Raw genomic sequence first — 15,037 nt, 5'->3', positions numbered from 1 at the left:
AATGGGTCACAGGTCAAAGGCTATGCCACTGCATTTGTTCACTCGCATTCAAAATTTTATTCAACTACCAATTTATGAATTTTTCTCCTTATGTTTGGTATAAAACTGTAGATTATAATTAAAATTTTCCTATTATACATATTTATTTCTTAATTTAAAAGTAAATATTAAACAAACTCACCTAAACATCACTTTTTGTGTGTCACATGGTATGTTGAATGCAACAATGATTCAAATCAGATGCTTGTGATGTCAAAACAAAGTTTATAGTGTGGTATGAATTAGGACCTCAAATAACTGATATTCACAAGCTAGAATACCAAAAAAAACCTTTTTTCTCTTCCATTTGCTGATCTACTACAATATTTAGTGAATCAAACACAGTGGTCCCTGGTTACCTCTTTCAATTTTAAAAATGGTCTGCTATATATGACAAGTGAATAACCAATCAGAAGCTAAAGATGTCTCCTTAAAGATTTTTTTCTCAGCCATTTTAAAATACAACAGCATCCTTCCTTTCTTTTGAGACAAACTTTCGTGATGTTAAGCCCAGTCTTTAGCCTGCTCAAGATTTCATATTTTTTTTAAGATACAAATATTGCTTAGTTATTAAACTTGATAAATTATAATTGAATCCTATGGTGTCAATGAAATAATTTATAATTTTTTGGTTATTCAAATATATAAATAAAACCTAAAAAATATTGTTTCCCATAATGTTACTATAGGCTTCAAATATTTACCTTTGTCACTAGACTCTTCATGATTAGGTAATTCCATTTGATTTTCAGACTGTTTAGACATGTTATCATGAGATAATTTTAACTCAGCTCCTTCTTTGAGCTTTTCTTTATCCTTGTCAGGTTTTCCCTCAGATTTTGCTTTGGACTTTTCTAAGTCCTCAAATCCCACAAGTTCAATTGTTTCAGATTGACTAGTTGGACCACCACTGAACCATTCTGGCTCTTCTTCTTCTTTAATGCACACTCCAGAACGACCTAAAACAATAAGAATTAAATTACAGTTAATGGACTTTTTATTCCATTTTTCAAATGAGATGTTATATCTAAACATATATATACACACACACACACACACATCCTGAAAATGTGAACAAAACAGTAGTGATTAAGTTATTTCTTGGTTTTGAGCTCAGCATACAATGAAAATAAAAAATACAGTGCATATGATGAGTTTTTTTTCTAATTCTTCATTTTAAGGATTTTTATGATTTCTTTTTTTAATCCAAGGGAAATTTGAGAAGGTGCTATGATCTACGTTTCTGTAAGACTTTCGGTGGAGGTTTATTTGTTTGTAATTCTTGTACCACTTTGCTTCAACACTTGTCTTGTCAAATAAAATACATTTAAACTTTAAACTGCTAAAAGTGTTAAATTTAATCTTGTCAGTCTTAACAGTTTATCATAATTACAGTCCTAACTCTTCTTAAATATTATTTAAATGGCTCCGAAACTAAGCATTAAAGTTCACTTATTATCTGTAAAATCTACTAAGTAAGCACTTACAAACACAATTTATCTCAAGACACCTTCAATATGTTTATATCAGTCATTAAACATCAATATATCATTGTTTTAGAATACAAGACACAACGTATTACCACTGTTCTCATAAATTTATAAAAACTTTTAATTCAATTAAACAAAATTTCATTTTAAAATTTCTAGATGCATTATCATTCATGTTTAGGAATATTCCATGCATGTTTGTATCCAACTTTACTTTTCTAATATTTAAAATAATTTCAGAAATACATGAACATTATTTCAATTACAATCCTACAAAGTAAAACAAATTTTGTAAACTTATTCCATAATTACCTCGACCAAACCTTCTCTCTCCAAAGCGTCCACTGAAACGAGTTCCTTCTTTCTCCCGTTCCTCACGACGATCTCCACCCCGTCGACTGTATCCATAATCTCTCTCAGGATGATCTCTATCCCTATTTGCAATTCGTCCACTTCCAATTCTTCGAGTTGGTTCTCTATGAACGGCATTACTGAATAGAAAGAACCATATAATAATTATTCCCCATTTGCATTGGTTGTTAGACAGTGCTGATGCAATGTGATTTCTTCCCAGTGATATGAATATCAAAGTGAAAAAATTCAATCCAGTGTAGGTAAATGGCAAGAGTAACTATGACTCTCATAAAATAGCCAAATGCCTCGTCATCTAATTATAATTTTATATTCGGTAATTTATGTTAAATTCCTTATTTCTCGGAGGGGTGGTAAAAAATCAGAGAAGAGGAACAAATTGTTTTCGGTATCTAAGACAAATAAACAGTTAATATATATATGTACAAGTTTTAGTTTTTGAATCAACTCTTTAGCATTACACAGATAATAAGGGTTTAGATTTTTTTTTACAAGACCATCCATAGAAATGCAATATTTACTTAATTAATAACAATATTTTATTTTCTGCTTATTCTTAAAAACAAAAAAGTCACTGTAAATAAAATGACTGATGTATTTTATGTTTATAGCAAGGGTTGAGTAATACCACTAGTTATGCAAAACTGTTTAGATATTAGTCGTTTGTCTTTTTTTTTTTAATGAAATATGATCCTAACACATACTGTGCTCTTATGTTAGATGATGCAGAAGAGGTGGATCAATGCTGTTAATGTTAAGCTAACAAGCTTACAATAAAGCATTAATAATGTAAAAAAAAATAATAAAAGAGTAACATCTTTTATTTACATCAACAACCTTAATAAAGTATTTTCGACAAAAAGAAAGCCTGTTATAACTTTTAAACATACACACACAATATCTTTGTAACCAAACTGTTAAAAATAAACTGCTTTCTTTGAAGAAAAGACCACCATTTGGAAACAAACTATAAAGTGTTTCAACTGTTTAACTGATAAATAAATAATACATATTTAATTTTTGAAAGATTAATTACTATAAATAAACAAAATACACAACCTATCTGGCTCACGACCATCTGATGGGCTCCTGGCTCTTCTTGCAAGAGATGACTGCTGGGTGACATGACATCCTGTAACAAAACTCCCTCTCTGTGGGCTAAGAACTATGTCATCTTTCTCTTCTTTAATGCGTTCTTTTGGATCTGAAGATCGTCGTTTTGGAGGACCACTACTTTCACGATCATACTCCACAGGTCTTTTTGGTCGGAAATTATCTGAAGGAGGAATTTCTTCATTGCGAAGACTAGCAAACCAGTTCAATGGGTCCCATAAACCAAAAGAGCTGAGGTAAAATGAGAAATAGCTTAAGCACTCATTTGCTGTTCTTCTGTATACTTTTTATTTTTGATAACTATTTGTTAACTACAAAAACTGTTTCTTTAATAATCAAATTAAAACATTTGTTCGATAATCTGTAAAAATCATCACTGTCAATATTAATTCTCAATCAAACCAAGCTATCTACTAAGATTAAAAATAAATAAAGTTATTTTCAGCAAAACTTTGTGTTGTATATTCTATGCTCAAACTCTAAATTGATTTGATCAGTTTCTCTGAACTTGTAACCACCAAACAAAATTATAAAATCAATCATGTTTATCCTTTCTTCATTCTAAAATGACTACAGGTTGTAACAGACAGCTACAACTGTTTATCCTAAACAGCTTAAGATAATAATAATCTAAATTTGTTTATATTTAATTTTACCATTTTATTGCATTTGAAAAACATTAATCAATTCTGCCACATAAGTTGTAAATCACTTAGTGGACATATAGTTCATTTGTTACTGAATGACACAGTGCATAGGCTGCTCATAAGCATACCTCACATAGTTTTATTTTTATTTCATTATTTTACCTAACCTAACACATTTCTAATTTTTACATTTTAGTTAATTTTATAAAAATGAATAAAAAATGTAGATGAAAAACAAAAAAATATAGTATTTAATCTTTTTTTTTGCTGTTGGTTCCTCATGAAATCTTATGATGATATCAGTACTCTAAACATTTTTTATTTACTTAAATAATGTATCTAAGAACAAAACTCTATCAAGCAGAGCAAGTAATGTTATATAACTATAATAATTTAACTAGTTTTCTAACTAAATCAAGAGGATTTTTAAATTAATTCCTTTGCCTACTTCATCTGAATACTGAGATAAACTTTCAAACTGAAAATGAAATTCTTAATACTTGGCACTGAAAACATGTAGCATTATAAATCATTTGACAGCTTAATACTTTGCTTTTCTATTGATTATGAATTATGTAGTGCAAAACATCAGAAAGAAGTATTGACAATTTGTGAAAGAGGATGAATGTGACAGGTGGGTATGGCAATAAAGGTCCAATTTTCTATTTTATGATCCTGTAATTAACTAAAATTGAGTGCTATAAAACTTATACTTTTCCTTTGTAATATATTATAATGAGTAATTTATGTTAACTTCCTTATTTCTCAGAGAGGTGATGAAAAATCATAGAACATAAACAAATTTCACAATTCTAATTATGGAAGATTCCAGATTCTTTGAAATGTTGCCTTATAAAATTAAAAGTTTGAAACCTGTATAATATTAAAATGTGGTTTATTAATAATGTCTTTATGTCAGGTTTATTCATATATACTAATACCAAATTAATATAATTAAATTTTGACTATAACTAAAAGGATGCGACATGCTCATTTTGACATAACCATACATAGTAGAAGGTTAATAACAATATTCAAATTGCTCACTTGTTTAAATAAAATTCACTTCTGGTGGGGATCCATATCTTGCATTATAGTGATTATTTTCTTATTTTTGCAAATTACAAAATCTGCAGCAAAGAATTTGCAAAACAATTAAGTGAAAGTGGAAGCAGCTGCAAAATTGATGGTATTTTGTTTTTAAAAAAATGTTGGGATTCTTTTGTTACAACAGAACCATATAAGCAATTTGATAAGTTAATAATTTAGAAACAGCCTATGAGGATCCCTCCAAGCAATAATTCTATGGTTAAATAACACACCAATAAAAAGAAAATTATCAATTATCAAATTTCACTCTCCATCTTTAATTATAAACTTCAATTACTGAGCATTGGAGTTATTATCATGACATGGTATGGCTACAGTCAAATCAGAGACTGAAATGAACTCTAACTTGAATAGTTTAACAGTTATTAAAAACACTCATTAAAAATCCTTGAATACATGTTAATAAAAGTTGCTTTATTAATTTTATACAGACTATTTGACATTGAACCTACACAAGGTTGAGTTTGATACCAAAGCAAATGTAATTCCACACTGGGACTATCAATTATCTTATGTAAATCAATGAAATGTTTTCACAGTGTGTGCTCAAGTATATCCAGACTGAAAAAAGTTTTAGAAACAGATATTAGTAAAATGTATTCCCATTTGGAACTTATTAAAGAGATACGTTGTAAGGTTTTCTCACAGATTTATATACATTTTCTGATCTAAATTCTGGGGTTTAGATTTTACCACGTGTTTAATATACCTATTTGAAAACAGAGGTGAAAAACATCAGTGTCTTAGCCAAAATAAATCAGATAATCGCCAATTTTACTTGTGTTTAGTGATATTAAAACTATAACCACCATCTACATTAAATTTAAATATTTTTTACCAGAACAATATATAATTTTTTAAATTATTCAGTGTTCTACTTCATAGGTTTTCTATAATGCCAGTCAAAAATTAATGTTTTTCCACTGTCTCTACCAACCTTGTCCTAAAAAAATAAAACCTTTGAAACAACTTATTTGAAAGATACAGTTGGTGAATATGTAATAAAAAGCTGAAAGTACTCTCTGATGTGGGTTATTTATCTAAAAAACTAGTAATTAGACAATATGAATAAAACTATCATCTAATCAACATTTCATTGATGTAAAATGAAGAAAAACAGAAAGTTACTTATTGTGATCCCGGTTTAAATACTCAGGTCTCTTCTTGGCACCTTCAGATTTTGAGATTCCCAAGAGTTCATCCTGTGAATTACAGCACCAAAATTATGCAAATATATCAAAACAGCATAGAGTAAATTACTGAACATCATGATAAATCAGAAATATTGTACTCTAATACAATTTTTTATTATAAAGAAGAAGATATAGAATATCAATAATTTATGACAAAATCTGAAGCTCAAATAATTGATTAGAATAGCAGTGAACCCTTTCAGCAATTGAACTGCATAAATACATTAATATGCCATTAATTTGTGGAGGTGTATATTTATTTTGCTCTTTTTCCAGCCTATAAAGTATACATACCAAACAAACTTTGCAATTTGCTTATTTATTTAGTTTTATTAATTTATATATTTAAAATTGTTTTCATTTACACATACTTCCATTACATTTACTGATGTACAACATATTCAATGTTTTTGCTAAACTTTAAAACAGTCTTCGTTAATATCACCACCATCAGTAGCAATAAGGGTAATAGCTTTCCAAACTTTATCTTTCTTCCTTTAAGATAAAATATGTACAATTTCAAAATGAACTTTAGATTTTAACAAAAGCTTTCATACTATCCTGAAATAATCCTATGTTACTTTGATTACTACGATACATATAAAGACAGCTGGTGATAAAAAGCTTAAGCTTAGGAAATAAAGATTTGCATGTATTCTTGCATATTTTTGTTGTTGTTCAGGTTTTTTTTTAAACTTCTGATGAACAGCTACAAGAAATCCAAGAACCCTTTAGTGAAAACAAAGAATATGTTATGTCAACAACACTGTTAAATGCTAAGTGTTTTTTTTGTTTTTTCACTTTCATGTTTTATTGGGTTATAGGTGTAATGAATTGTCAGTCAATCACATGGCAAACAGACCTCAAATGATATCTTACTGAATTACATAGCACATGAACTACTCATGAAAAATTACCATTTTATCTAATCTTACCCTAACTTAAAAGCTTCTAATTTTTAAATTTTATTTACTTTTATAAGAATAAATACCCAATACACAAGATAAAAAGGAAATAGAGTACTGACTTAGGTCTTTTTTTTATTTTTTTGCTGTTGACTGTCAATGACACTTAACCAATATATTTTTATACAAATGGTACTAATTATTTAATTACATAATGCACCAAAGAATACAGGATAATTGCATCCAAAAACAGACAAAGTTCCATAGCTATTACAATATTCCTGGTTTTCAAACTATGCAACAAGAGCCATTACAAATTGAGCTAAGCTCATTGATATGTTGACTATAGGAATAGTTTGAATTGGACATTTTCTTCACAGAAAGTTCAATAAGATACATTAATTTATAGATCAAAACTTTGCATTATACTGGTTATAAACATAATATTAAATGTTACAAAAAATGATTGGCAATTTCTAAAACAGAGGATGTGACAAGATGAGTCCAAGTTTTCTATTTCTTGGCTCTATGACTAAAAATTGAAGACTATACAATTAAGATTTGTCTGAGTGATTACAACAAGTAACTAAAAAAATTAAACAAGGTATGCCTAGAGAGAAAATGCCACAATATCATACTAAGGGAAATACAGTATTGTTTTAACACTGCTGTATAAATTTAAGAACTTAAACCTTATATATTATTAAATGTTGGATTATTAGCCCCATTTTTAAGCTAAATTAATTCATATACCATGATTAAAAAGTAGTTTAAATTTTGAATGTAACTTACTAAAATATCATGACATGCATAAAAAAGATGCCCGTAGCAAATGTGTTAAAAAAATTTAAATTCATGTAAGAAAAGATAATTTATAAGAATGGTACAGTATATTTTAATACATAATGTGAGAGTTTCATTCAAACTTGTTACATGAAGATTTTAACATTGAGAAATGATAAATTGCATAATTATATTACACAATGCTATTTATAGTTAAGGATTTAGGTGTACAACTGAAATGAGTTTTTGCATGTATATTACAATGTTGACTGAAAAAAAGCTCTCTGTATAAAATATTTATCATTTGATTGTTAATTACCCTCACTTTTAGTTATGCAATTTTTCTGCTCCATGTTTGTGAACAGTAAAATACTAAAATAGTTGTGAATCCATCACAATTGCAAGTGCTTCTTATAATAATTATTCATTAAAGCCAGGAAATACTGTAAAAAAAAAACAACAACAAACAATACTTATCCTATTCATTCTAAACGCTGATCTTTAAAATGTTTTATTATAAAAAAAGCATTTGAGAAAACATAGAAATTATTTTTTCCTGAGGTGTATTGAGTATCCCATGTATTGCTTTGTCTCATAAATTCAACTTTTAAGATATTATTACACAAATTTTAATTTAGTGCTAATTTTATTAATTTTAAATTTAGTTTGCTGTAATATTTTCATTTTATGCTATATTCAGCTTTTACAGATCTTCTAGCAAAGCCACAGAAAGTACAATATATTATAACTACTACTTGTCAGGTCTTGTTTGACAATAGTAAATAAAATTTTGCAAATTTTAAGGCAAAATATTTAGTTAAATTATATTTATATCAAACATTTACATAACCATCATTTGAACTGTAGTACAGGATTTTGATACATTTCTTATTTGTTTCTCTTACCAAAAGTTTTAAGCCTAAATTTGATCAAATGGAATGAACTACCACCAAACTACTAGCAAAAACAGTTTAATGCACGAGTTTTGCAAACTCAAGAATTTAATACTTATAAAATCTTTGATACTTCTTACCTTGGTATACTGATATTGAGGAAGTGGTTTTAAAGAATCCCCGCTCTTGGATGATGCTCGTGATGAGGAACGGCTTGAGCTGTTACCATGTTGATCGTGTTTATTTTCATCTGAATGAGTGCAATAAATAAAAATTAAAGTAACACATACTGGGATCAAAAAGATAACTAAATCAATAAAGATTTATTTTAAAAAATTATTATTGAGTATTGGGGTTATGTTTAACAACTGAGATTGACTGTGACTTTCAGGAACCTCAAAGAGAGTACGCTATACTTACATAATTTAATTTTTTGAAGATAAGTTTAAGATAGCTTGGGAAATATTGAGCTATTATAGAAAAAATAGCAGAATAGGAGCAGAAATTAATAGTCAAAGTCGTTTTCGTTGGCAAAATGAGAATGCCAAATTTACAGATGTGTATCATTATAAAAAATGTTAAGGCTATCAAGACATGTTCAGTTAGTATAATCTTCCCAGTCAGCAGTTAAAAAATTTAAAATTTATGACTATCAGCAAGACTGATGTCAATATTCTAACTATTTACAGAGTTAGAATAATTGAAAAGTAATAAAATAAAATTTCAATTAGTTATTTATTTTCATGAAAATTATTTATCAATTGTTGGTGTAATTAAAAAACAATAAAATCACTAATTTCAATTAATCATTATTTTGATTGAATACCTTACATGGCACCAACTGATGTAGCTGCTACTCAGAGATTATCAGTTATATTGATTAATCAATTCAGCACCAGTTCCCAATAGGTTTAAACCTATAGTTGCTTATAAGGAGAAAATAGATGACCAAATAAATACTGATACTTACCAAAACATTTTTATGTCTGTTACTACTACTAATACGAAAAATAATTAAAATTCATTGTTTTGGAACCATTGTCTAATTTTATCTATCTTCAAGTAAAATAATTAAACATTTTAACAGTCAGTGAGGCATATAAATGCAAGGTAATTCATCTGGAATATTATTAGTAGAATTATAAGTATAATATTGATGAGAATATTCTTAACATTCTTATAGAATGAATGGATACTGGTGTTCTGACTCATCAATTTGCCAACCTTTTCATTGAAGATTCAGTCCCAAGAATCAACATTTAACCTTTTCATCCAATAATTTCTTAATAAAATATGCATATTTTAATAACATTTGAAAGTTCATCATCAAACACAACAAGGCTTTTATCAATAAAAAAATCAGACTTTTTAATTGAAGATTTATTTACTCATACATTTCTCTTTTTTGAATGTTGACAATTCCATATGCAAAGTAATTTTAAGATTAAAATACATTTATAAATAAAAAAAATTGTTAAGTCTCCTTTACAGAATCTCTATAACCTCCCCATAAATATCAATTCTTTTAATAGAAAAACTTTAAAAATTTTGTTATTTTCTCTATCTTATCTCTGCAAGGGTTTGATTCATTTAACCAACCTAGTAACCACCATAAAAAAGGAATGATTTAAATTGCATTTTTTGTTCCAGAATGACTACAGGCTGTAACATGAGACCACAAACGTTTATTCTAAATAGTTTAAATCTTGTAACATTATACATATATTTATGCTTATTATTTTTATTTTATTGACCTTTCAGCTGCCTATGACTAACATTGCAGATGTTGCAATCATGTGAATCTCTTGTTACCATATCCAACAGCATAACACTGGCATTTACAAAGTGATCTATGCTGGCTTTGTTCTAGTGTGCCAGTATTTTGTAAAACAGTCACATTACAATTACAATACATATGTATTACTGATTCGTCTAAGCTATGCAGCCACAAAACAACCAGTCAAGTGCCAAGTACTTCACTTTTCCAGACCTACACATTCTTAATAATGATAAGGAGCCTAAATACATTGACTGCCTTAATAACCCAAGAAATCAACAGGCCTAAAGCCCAAATAACCAAATGGTAACATCACAAAGCAGCCTAATAATCCATCAGGGTTAACAATCTAAAAATACTCTATTCCCTTAAAAATAAACTAGCAGCACACGTGAAAAAAATTCCTTTGGCAAATGGATTGAAAAAATTAGAGGAACTATTGGCACATGTATATATGATTACTATTTACAAATATATATAAATCATTATACCAATACTGGTAAATTCCACTGTAATATATCAGGCTTACTAACTAAATCATATTTGGTTCTAGAAAATATTTTTCAAATACCATTTTTCTCTCACTCCTTCCAACCAAGATTGGAAACAAAAGACTAAACTTGGGAAATACACATCTTGAAAAGGCTGAAAAAATTCTGAGTTTTTGATTAGTTATAAATATATGCAAGGCAGAGCAGAAGTATGTTAGCAAACATTTCCAAAAACTGAAATGTCAGTTGGACCACTGTACATGATTCCCTAAACATCTCTGTAAATAGAAAATCAGTTCTTATTTTATATTGTAGCTTATCAATATTGGTAAGTTGGTTTGTCAATATTATTTCTGATTAATTTGGAGATGTTGAACTTAACTGATTAGTGTCAGGACTTGTGAAATCAATCAAATAATCAAAATTAACATTTCTGATTAGTACTATTTTTGGTTATTCTTTGTAGCAAAGTTTTTCAAGAAAATTATCAATTACTTTAATGTTTTTGATTAGCAAGCTCATTAATAAGCCAAGTGTCAAATTCCACAAACTGCACAGCTCTATTCATCACTGTAACCTCAAATATTAAGCTTAGACCTTTTAATAAAATATAATCTCCCAACTAGAAATCAAACTGATTATACATATTGTGATATACATCCTATTGTATTTTGTGGTGATATAAAAGATGATGCCAATATACAACCTTACTATATTCTCTGCTGATTTCCTGCTGTGACATTTTGTAAAAGCAAAATAGATAAACCAGCTGTATTTTTGTAATAATAATTTTTGTATTATATTATGGCCATGTATTTTACAATTTCTAACAATTATTATGATTTTATATCAAATATAAAATACCCCATAGAGATACATATCTGATAGAAAACCACACATTACTTAAATGTTCTAAAACTGATTAAAAAAATTATACTTAAGGAGTTTAAGACTATTTGTAATTTTTAATGTTATATTCTTTTCACAACTACTAGTAATACTTTACACAGCTCCTTCTGTAAACAATATAATGCAATACTTTCACATTAGATATATTTTTATAGTGCATGTGTGTATCAACAATTTGTGAATTTAAATATGTATATCATTTGGTTTGTATTACTTTAAAAAAATTCTGACAAGTTTTTTCTAGCAACAGAATAAAAATGGTAAAAGAAAAATTATCTACTTCTTAAAAGGACAAAGTATAACCACAACATGTATTTCATTGCCCAAGGTGTCAGATGACAAGAATTCTACATCTAACCCTTAAAAATGCAACACTGCCATAGATTCATTGTTACTTGTTAGTAAACTAAAACTGAGTCTCAAATAACTATAACCCATAAACTAAAATCTAATTTGAGTTTTACACACAACTCAAGATGTAAAGTCTGGTAAGTAATATTTTACTCACCAGAGAATATAGACTTATACAGGATTTGAAAAATGTGTAAAATTGATGTTACTAATAAATTCTTCTAAATTATTCAACAAGCAAGCTGTTTAAAAGAATACAAATAAATATAAGGCCCTGTTTATTTTTTAATTCAAAGCCAGTCACCAAGTTAAAACTCCACCACTTTATTAAACCTAATTTTACTACAGTTTGACTTTGTTCAATGTCACCAATAACATAGACAAAATTCACTCTTAACCAGTATAACTTAAGTAATAACTCAGTGATAAGTAGTAAATCCAATGACAAACTGGACTTCATATTTATTTTTAAAATTTCAATTTATGACTACAAAATCTTAAACGTTGTCATTCTTCTGTAACTTATTCATAAAAAAAGTCGAGCAGGTTTGACAATATTATAAAATTTACATAAAATCATAATCACAATGACTAAAAATATATACTTACCTCCCTTCTGATTCTGAGCCTCTTTTTTCTCAAATGAGGCTGATAAACTTAATGCTTGCTCAACTTCAACCATGGCCATGTTGTATTACATTTACACACAGGAGTTTTTAACTTTAAGACTCACTCGCAATGTTTGAGATTAACTATGACAAAACGGACGGGTTAAGTTTCTACAAATTAATTATAATATCCATCAGAGACAGTGTCCAAATCTCAAGATAATAATTTACTAATTCACACAAATTAGGCTTAAGTTATGCCTACAATCTACTATTAATAGTGTGACATACGCTACACGATACAAAAATTCGGTTAGGCTTAACAAATTGTATTTTAACAACCTAATCCTCTTAAAGTTAAAAAAATGACAAACAACACATTTTTAGGCTAAATCACACAATAACATTAATAACAAAAGCATTTATATACATTTCAGATGATAGTACATTTACTCTTACAATTTGATACTATATCAATAAAGGTAATACGTTATAATCATTTCAAACATGTACATGTATATACAAACTACGGCGAAAGTATACAAAATTCCAACTTAAGCACATAATATCATGGAGCTGCTGTTATTGAGTCCCGGATGACAAAAACTTTTTATTACAAAGTGAAAATCCCAAAGTATTTTAATTTCTAGTTTACTAAAACTCTTAATATGTACTGCTTGGAAAATAGAAAAAAAAGAGGATTTTTTTTAATATTACAGCTTGAACTACGTTTTAGAATTACATATATTTTAAAAATGCATTAATGTAAAATATGTTAAAAAGTAAAAGGAACGTTTATGGATAGTTTCAAGTCCCCCTTTAGGACAGCGGTAAGTCTTGGGATTTACATCTCTTAAATCAGGGGTTCGATTCCTCTCGGTGGACACAGTAGCTAGCCTGATATGGCTCTGCTATAAGAATACACATCAATATTTTGCTAAATTACACTTTAACGGAAACTTTGACCCTAAAAGACACTATTTTGTTGCTTTAGAGACTAATACAGTATTATATTCTTCACAGACATCTCCTGTTTGTTTGTTTGTTTGGGAATTTCATGCTCGATAGCTACTCGAGGGCTATCTGTGCTAGCCGTCCCTAATTTAGCAGTGTAAGACCAGAGGGAAGGCAGCTAGTCATCACCACCCACCGCCAACTCTTGGGCTACTCTTTTACCGACAAATAGTGGATTGACCGTCACATTATACACTCCCACAGCTGGGAGGGCGAGCATGTTTAGCGCGACGCGGGCGCGAACCCGCGACCCTCGGATTACGAGTCGCACGCCTTACGCGCTAGGCCATGCCGGGCCCACAGACATCTCCAAGCAACTATTTTAAAGTTAGTAAACTTTATTATTACAAACAACCTCTGAATAGAACTGTTTAACGAAAATAAGTGTTTGACAACTTTTTTCAGTACCCTTAGATGAGCACTTCATTTTTTAAATGGTTTTGATCATAGCGATAGAAGAAACAAAAGTGGAAACAAATACCTCGAAGGATGCATGTATTTGCTTGTTTTGGAGCAAAACCACATTGAGCTATCTTCTGTGTTCACCGCAGGGAATCGAGTCCGAATTTTTACGTTATTTGTGCGTAAACTTACCACACTCTCACCAGGGGACTGAAAGACTGAAATTTTTTATAATCTTCTTTGGGGTTGGGCCAATAACTTTTCGACATATACACATTTTTTCTAAAAATTAACTGATTATGGGTTGAACTTTTACTGCTTACAAACACCCAAAATTATTTCGAGAGAGGGAAACTATTCAGATATTGTATAATGAAAATAAATGTATAATTTTTAAGAGCGAATTTATATTAATTGCAACTATAAAAATGAATTGTACAATTTCCTTTGTTCTCCGCTGGTACAGAGGTAAGTTTACGGATTTACAATGCTAGCACCAGGAATTCGATTCTCCTCTCTGAACTTAGCGGATGGCCTGATGTCGCTTTATTGTAAGAAAACACAGATACACAAGGTTTTCTTTAGTATAACACGTGATATGGAGATTGTTTTTTATCATCACTAGAAACAGCTTTTAGTTCAAATAATGGAACAACATAAATTAACCTCTTTATGTACTACTAGAAATAGTGTTAAGGTAACATGGTGCCGAATAAACATATATTATACACCTTTCATAGTTTGGCAGTCATGAAAAATCTGAAATGTCTGTTACTGAAAGTCTGCATGTTCCTCAGCATATCGTGAATAGAACCTTTAGATCCGCAAGTTCACACTGAACAAAACACTTGGGAAAATAACACTTTTATTCAACTCACTAAATAATTTTTGGTCAACGAGATTGTAAGCAAAGATTTGTGAAATTATAACCTTTCCGTTT

At 29.1% G+C, this 15,037-nt stretch overlaps 1 protein-coding gene across 2 annotated transcripts in view; it reads right to left on the bottom strand.

Annotated features, from left to right (window-relative positions):
- Positions 1 to 13,287, bottom strand: part of LOC143239070 (eukaryotic translation initiation factor 4E transporter-like) — a 61,053-nt gene extending 47,766 nt beyond the window's left edge. For both annotated transcript variants that reach the window (XM_076479866.1, XM_076479867.1), the window contains exons 1-6: positions 12,683 to 13,287; positions 8,686 to 8,795; positions 5,900 to 5,973; positions 2,961 to 3,245; positions 1,842 to 2,020; positions 744 to 998 (exon numbers count right to left, since the gene is read on the bottom strand). In XM_076479866.1, coding sequence (XP_076335981.1) covers positions 744 to 998; positions 1,842 to 2,020; positions 2,961 to 3,245; positions 5,900 to 5,973; positions 8,686 to 8,795; positions 12,683 to 12,761 — 982 coding nt within the window. In that variant the 5' untranslated portion in view covers positions 12,762 to 13,287. The remainder of the gene's footprint in view (positions 1 to 743; positions 999 to 1,841; positions 2,021 to 2,960; positions 3,246 to 5,899; positions 5,974 to 8,685; positions 8,796 to 12,682) is intronic.
- Positions 13,288 to 15,037: the final 1,750 nt, after the last annotated feature.

The sequence above is a fragment of the Tachypleus tridentatus genome, chromosome 13, assembly GCF_004210375.1.
Source record: "Tachypleus tridentatus isolate NWPU-2018 chromosome 13, ASM421037v1, whole genome shotgun sequence".
NCBI lineage: Eukaryota > Metazoa > Arthropoda > Merostomata > Xiphosura > Limulidae > Tachypleus > Tachypleus tridentatus.
Note: the sequence above shows the minus strand (reverse complement) of the source record. Positions and strands in the feature narration are given on the sequence as shown.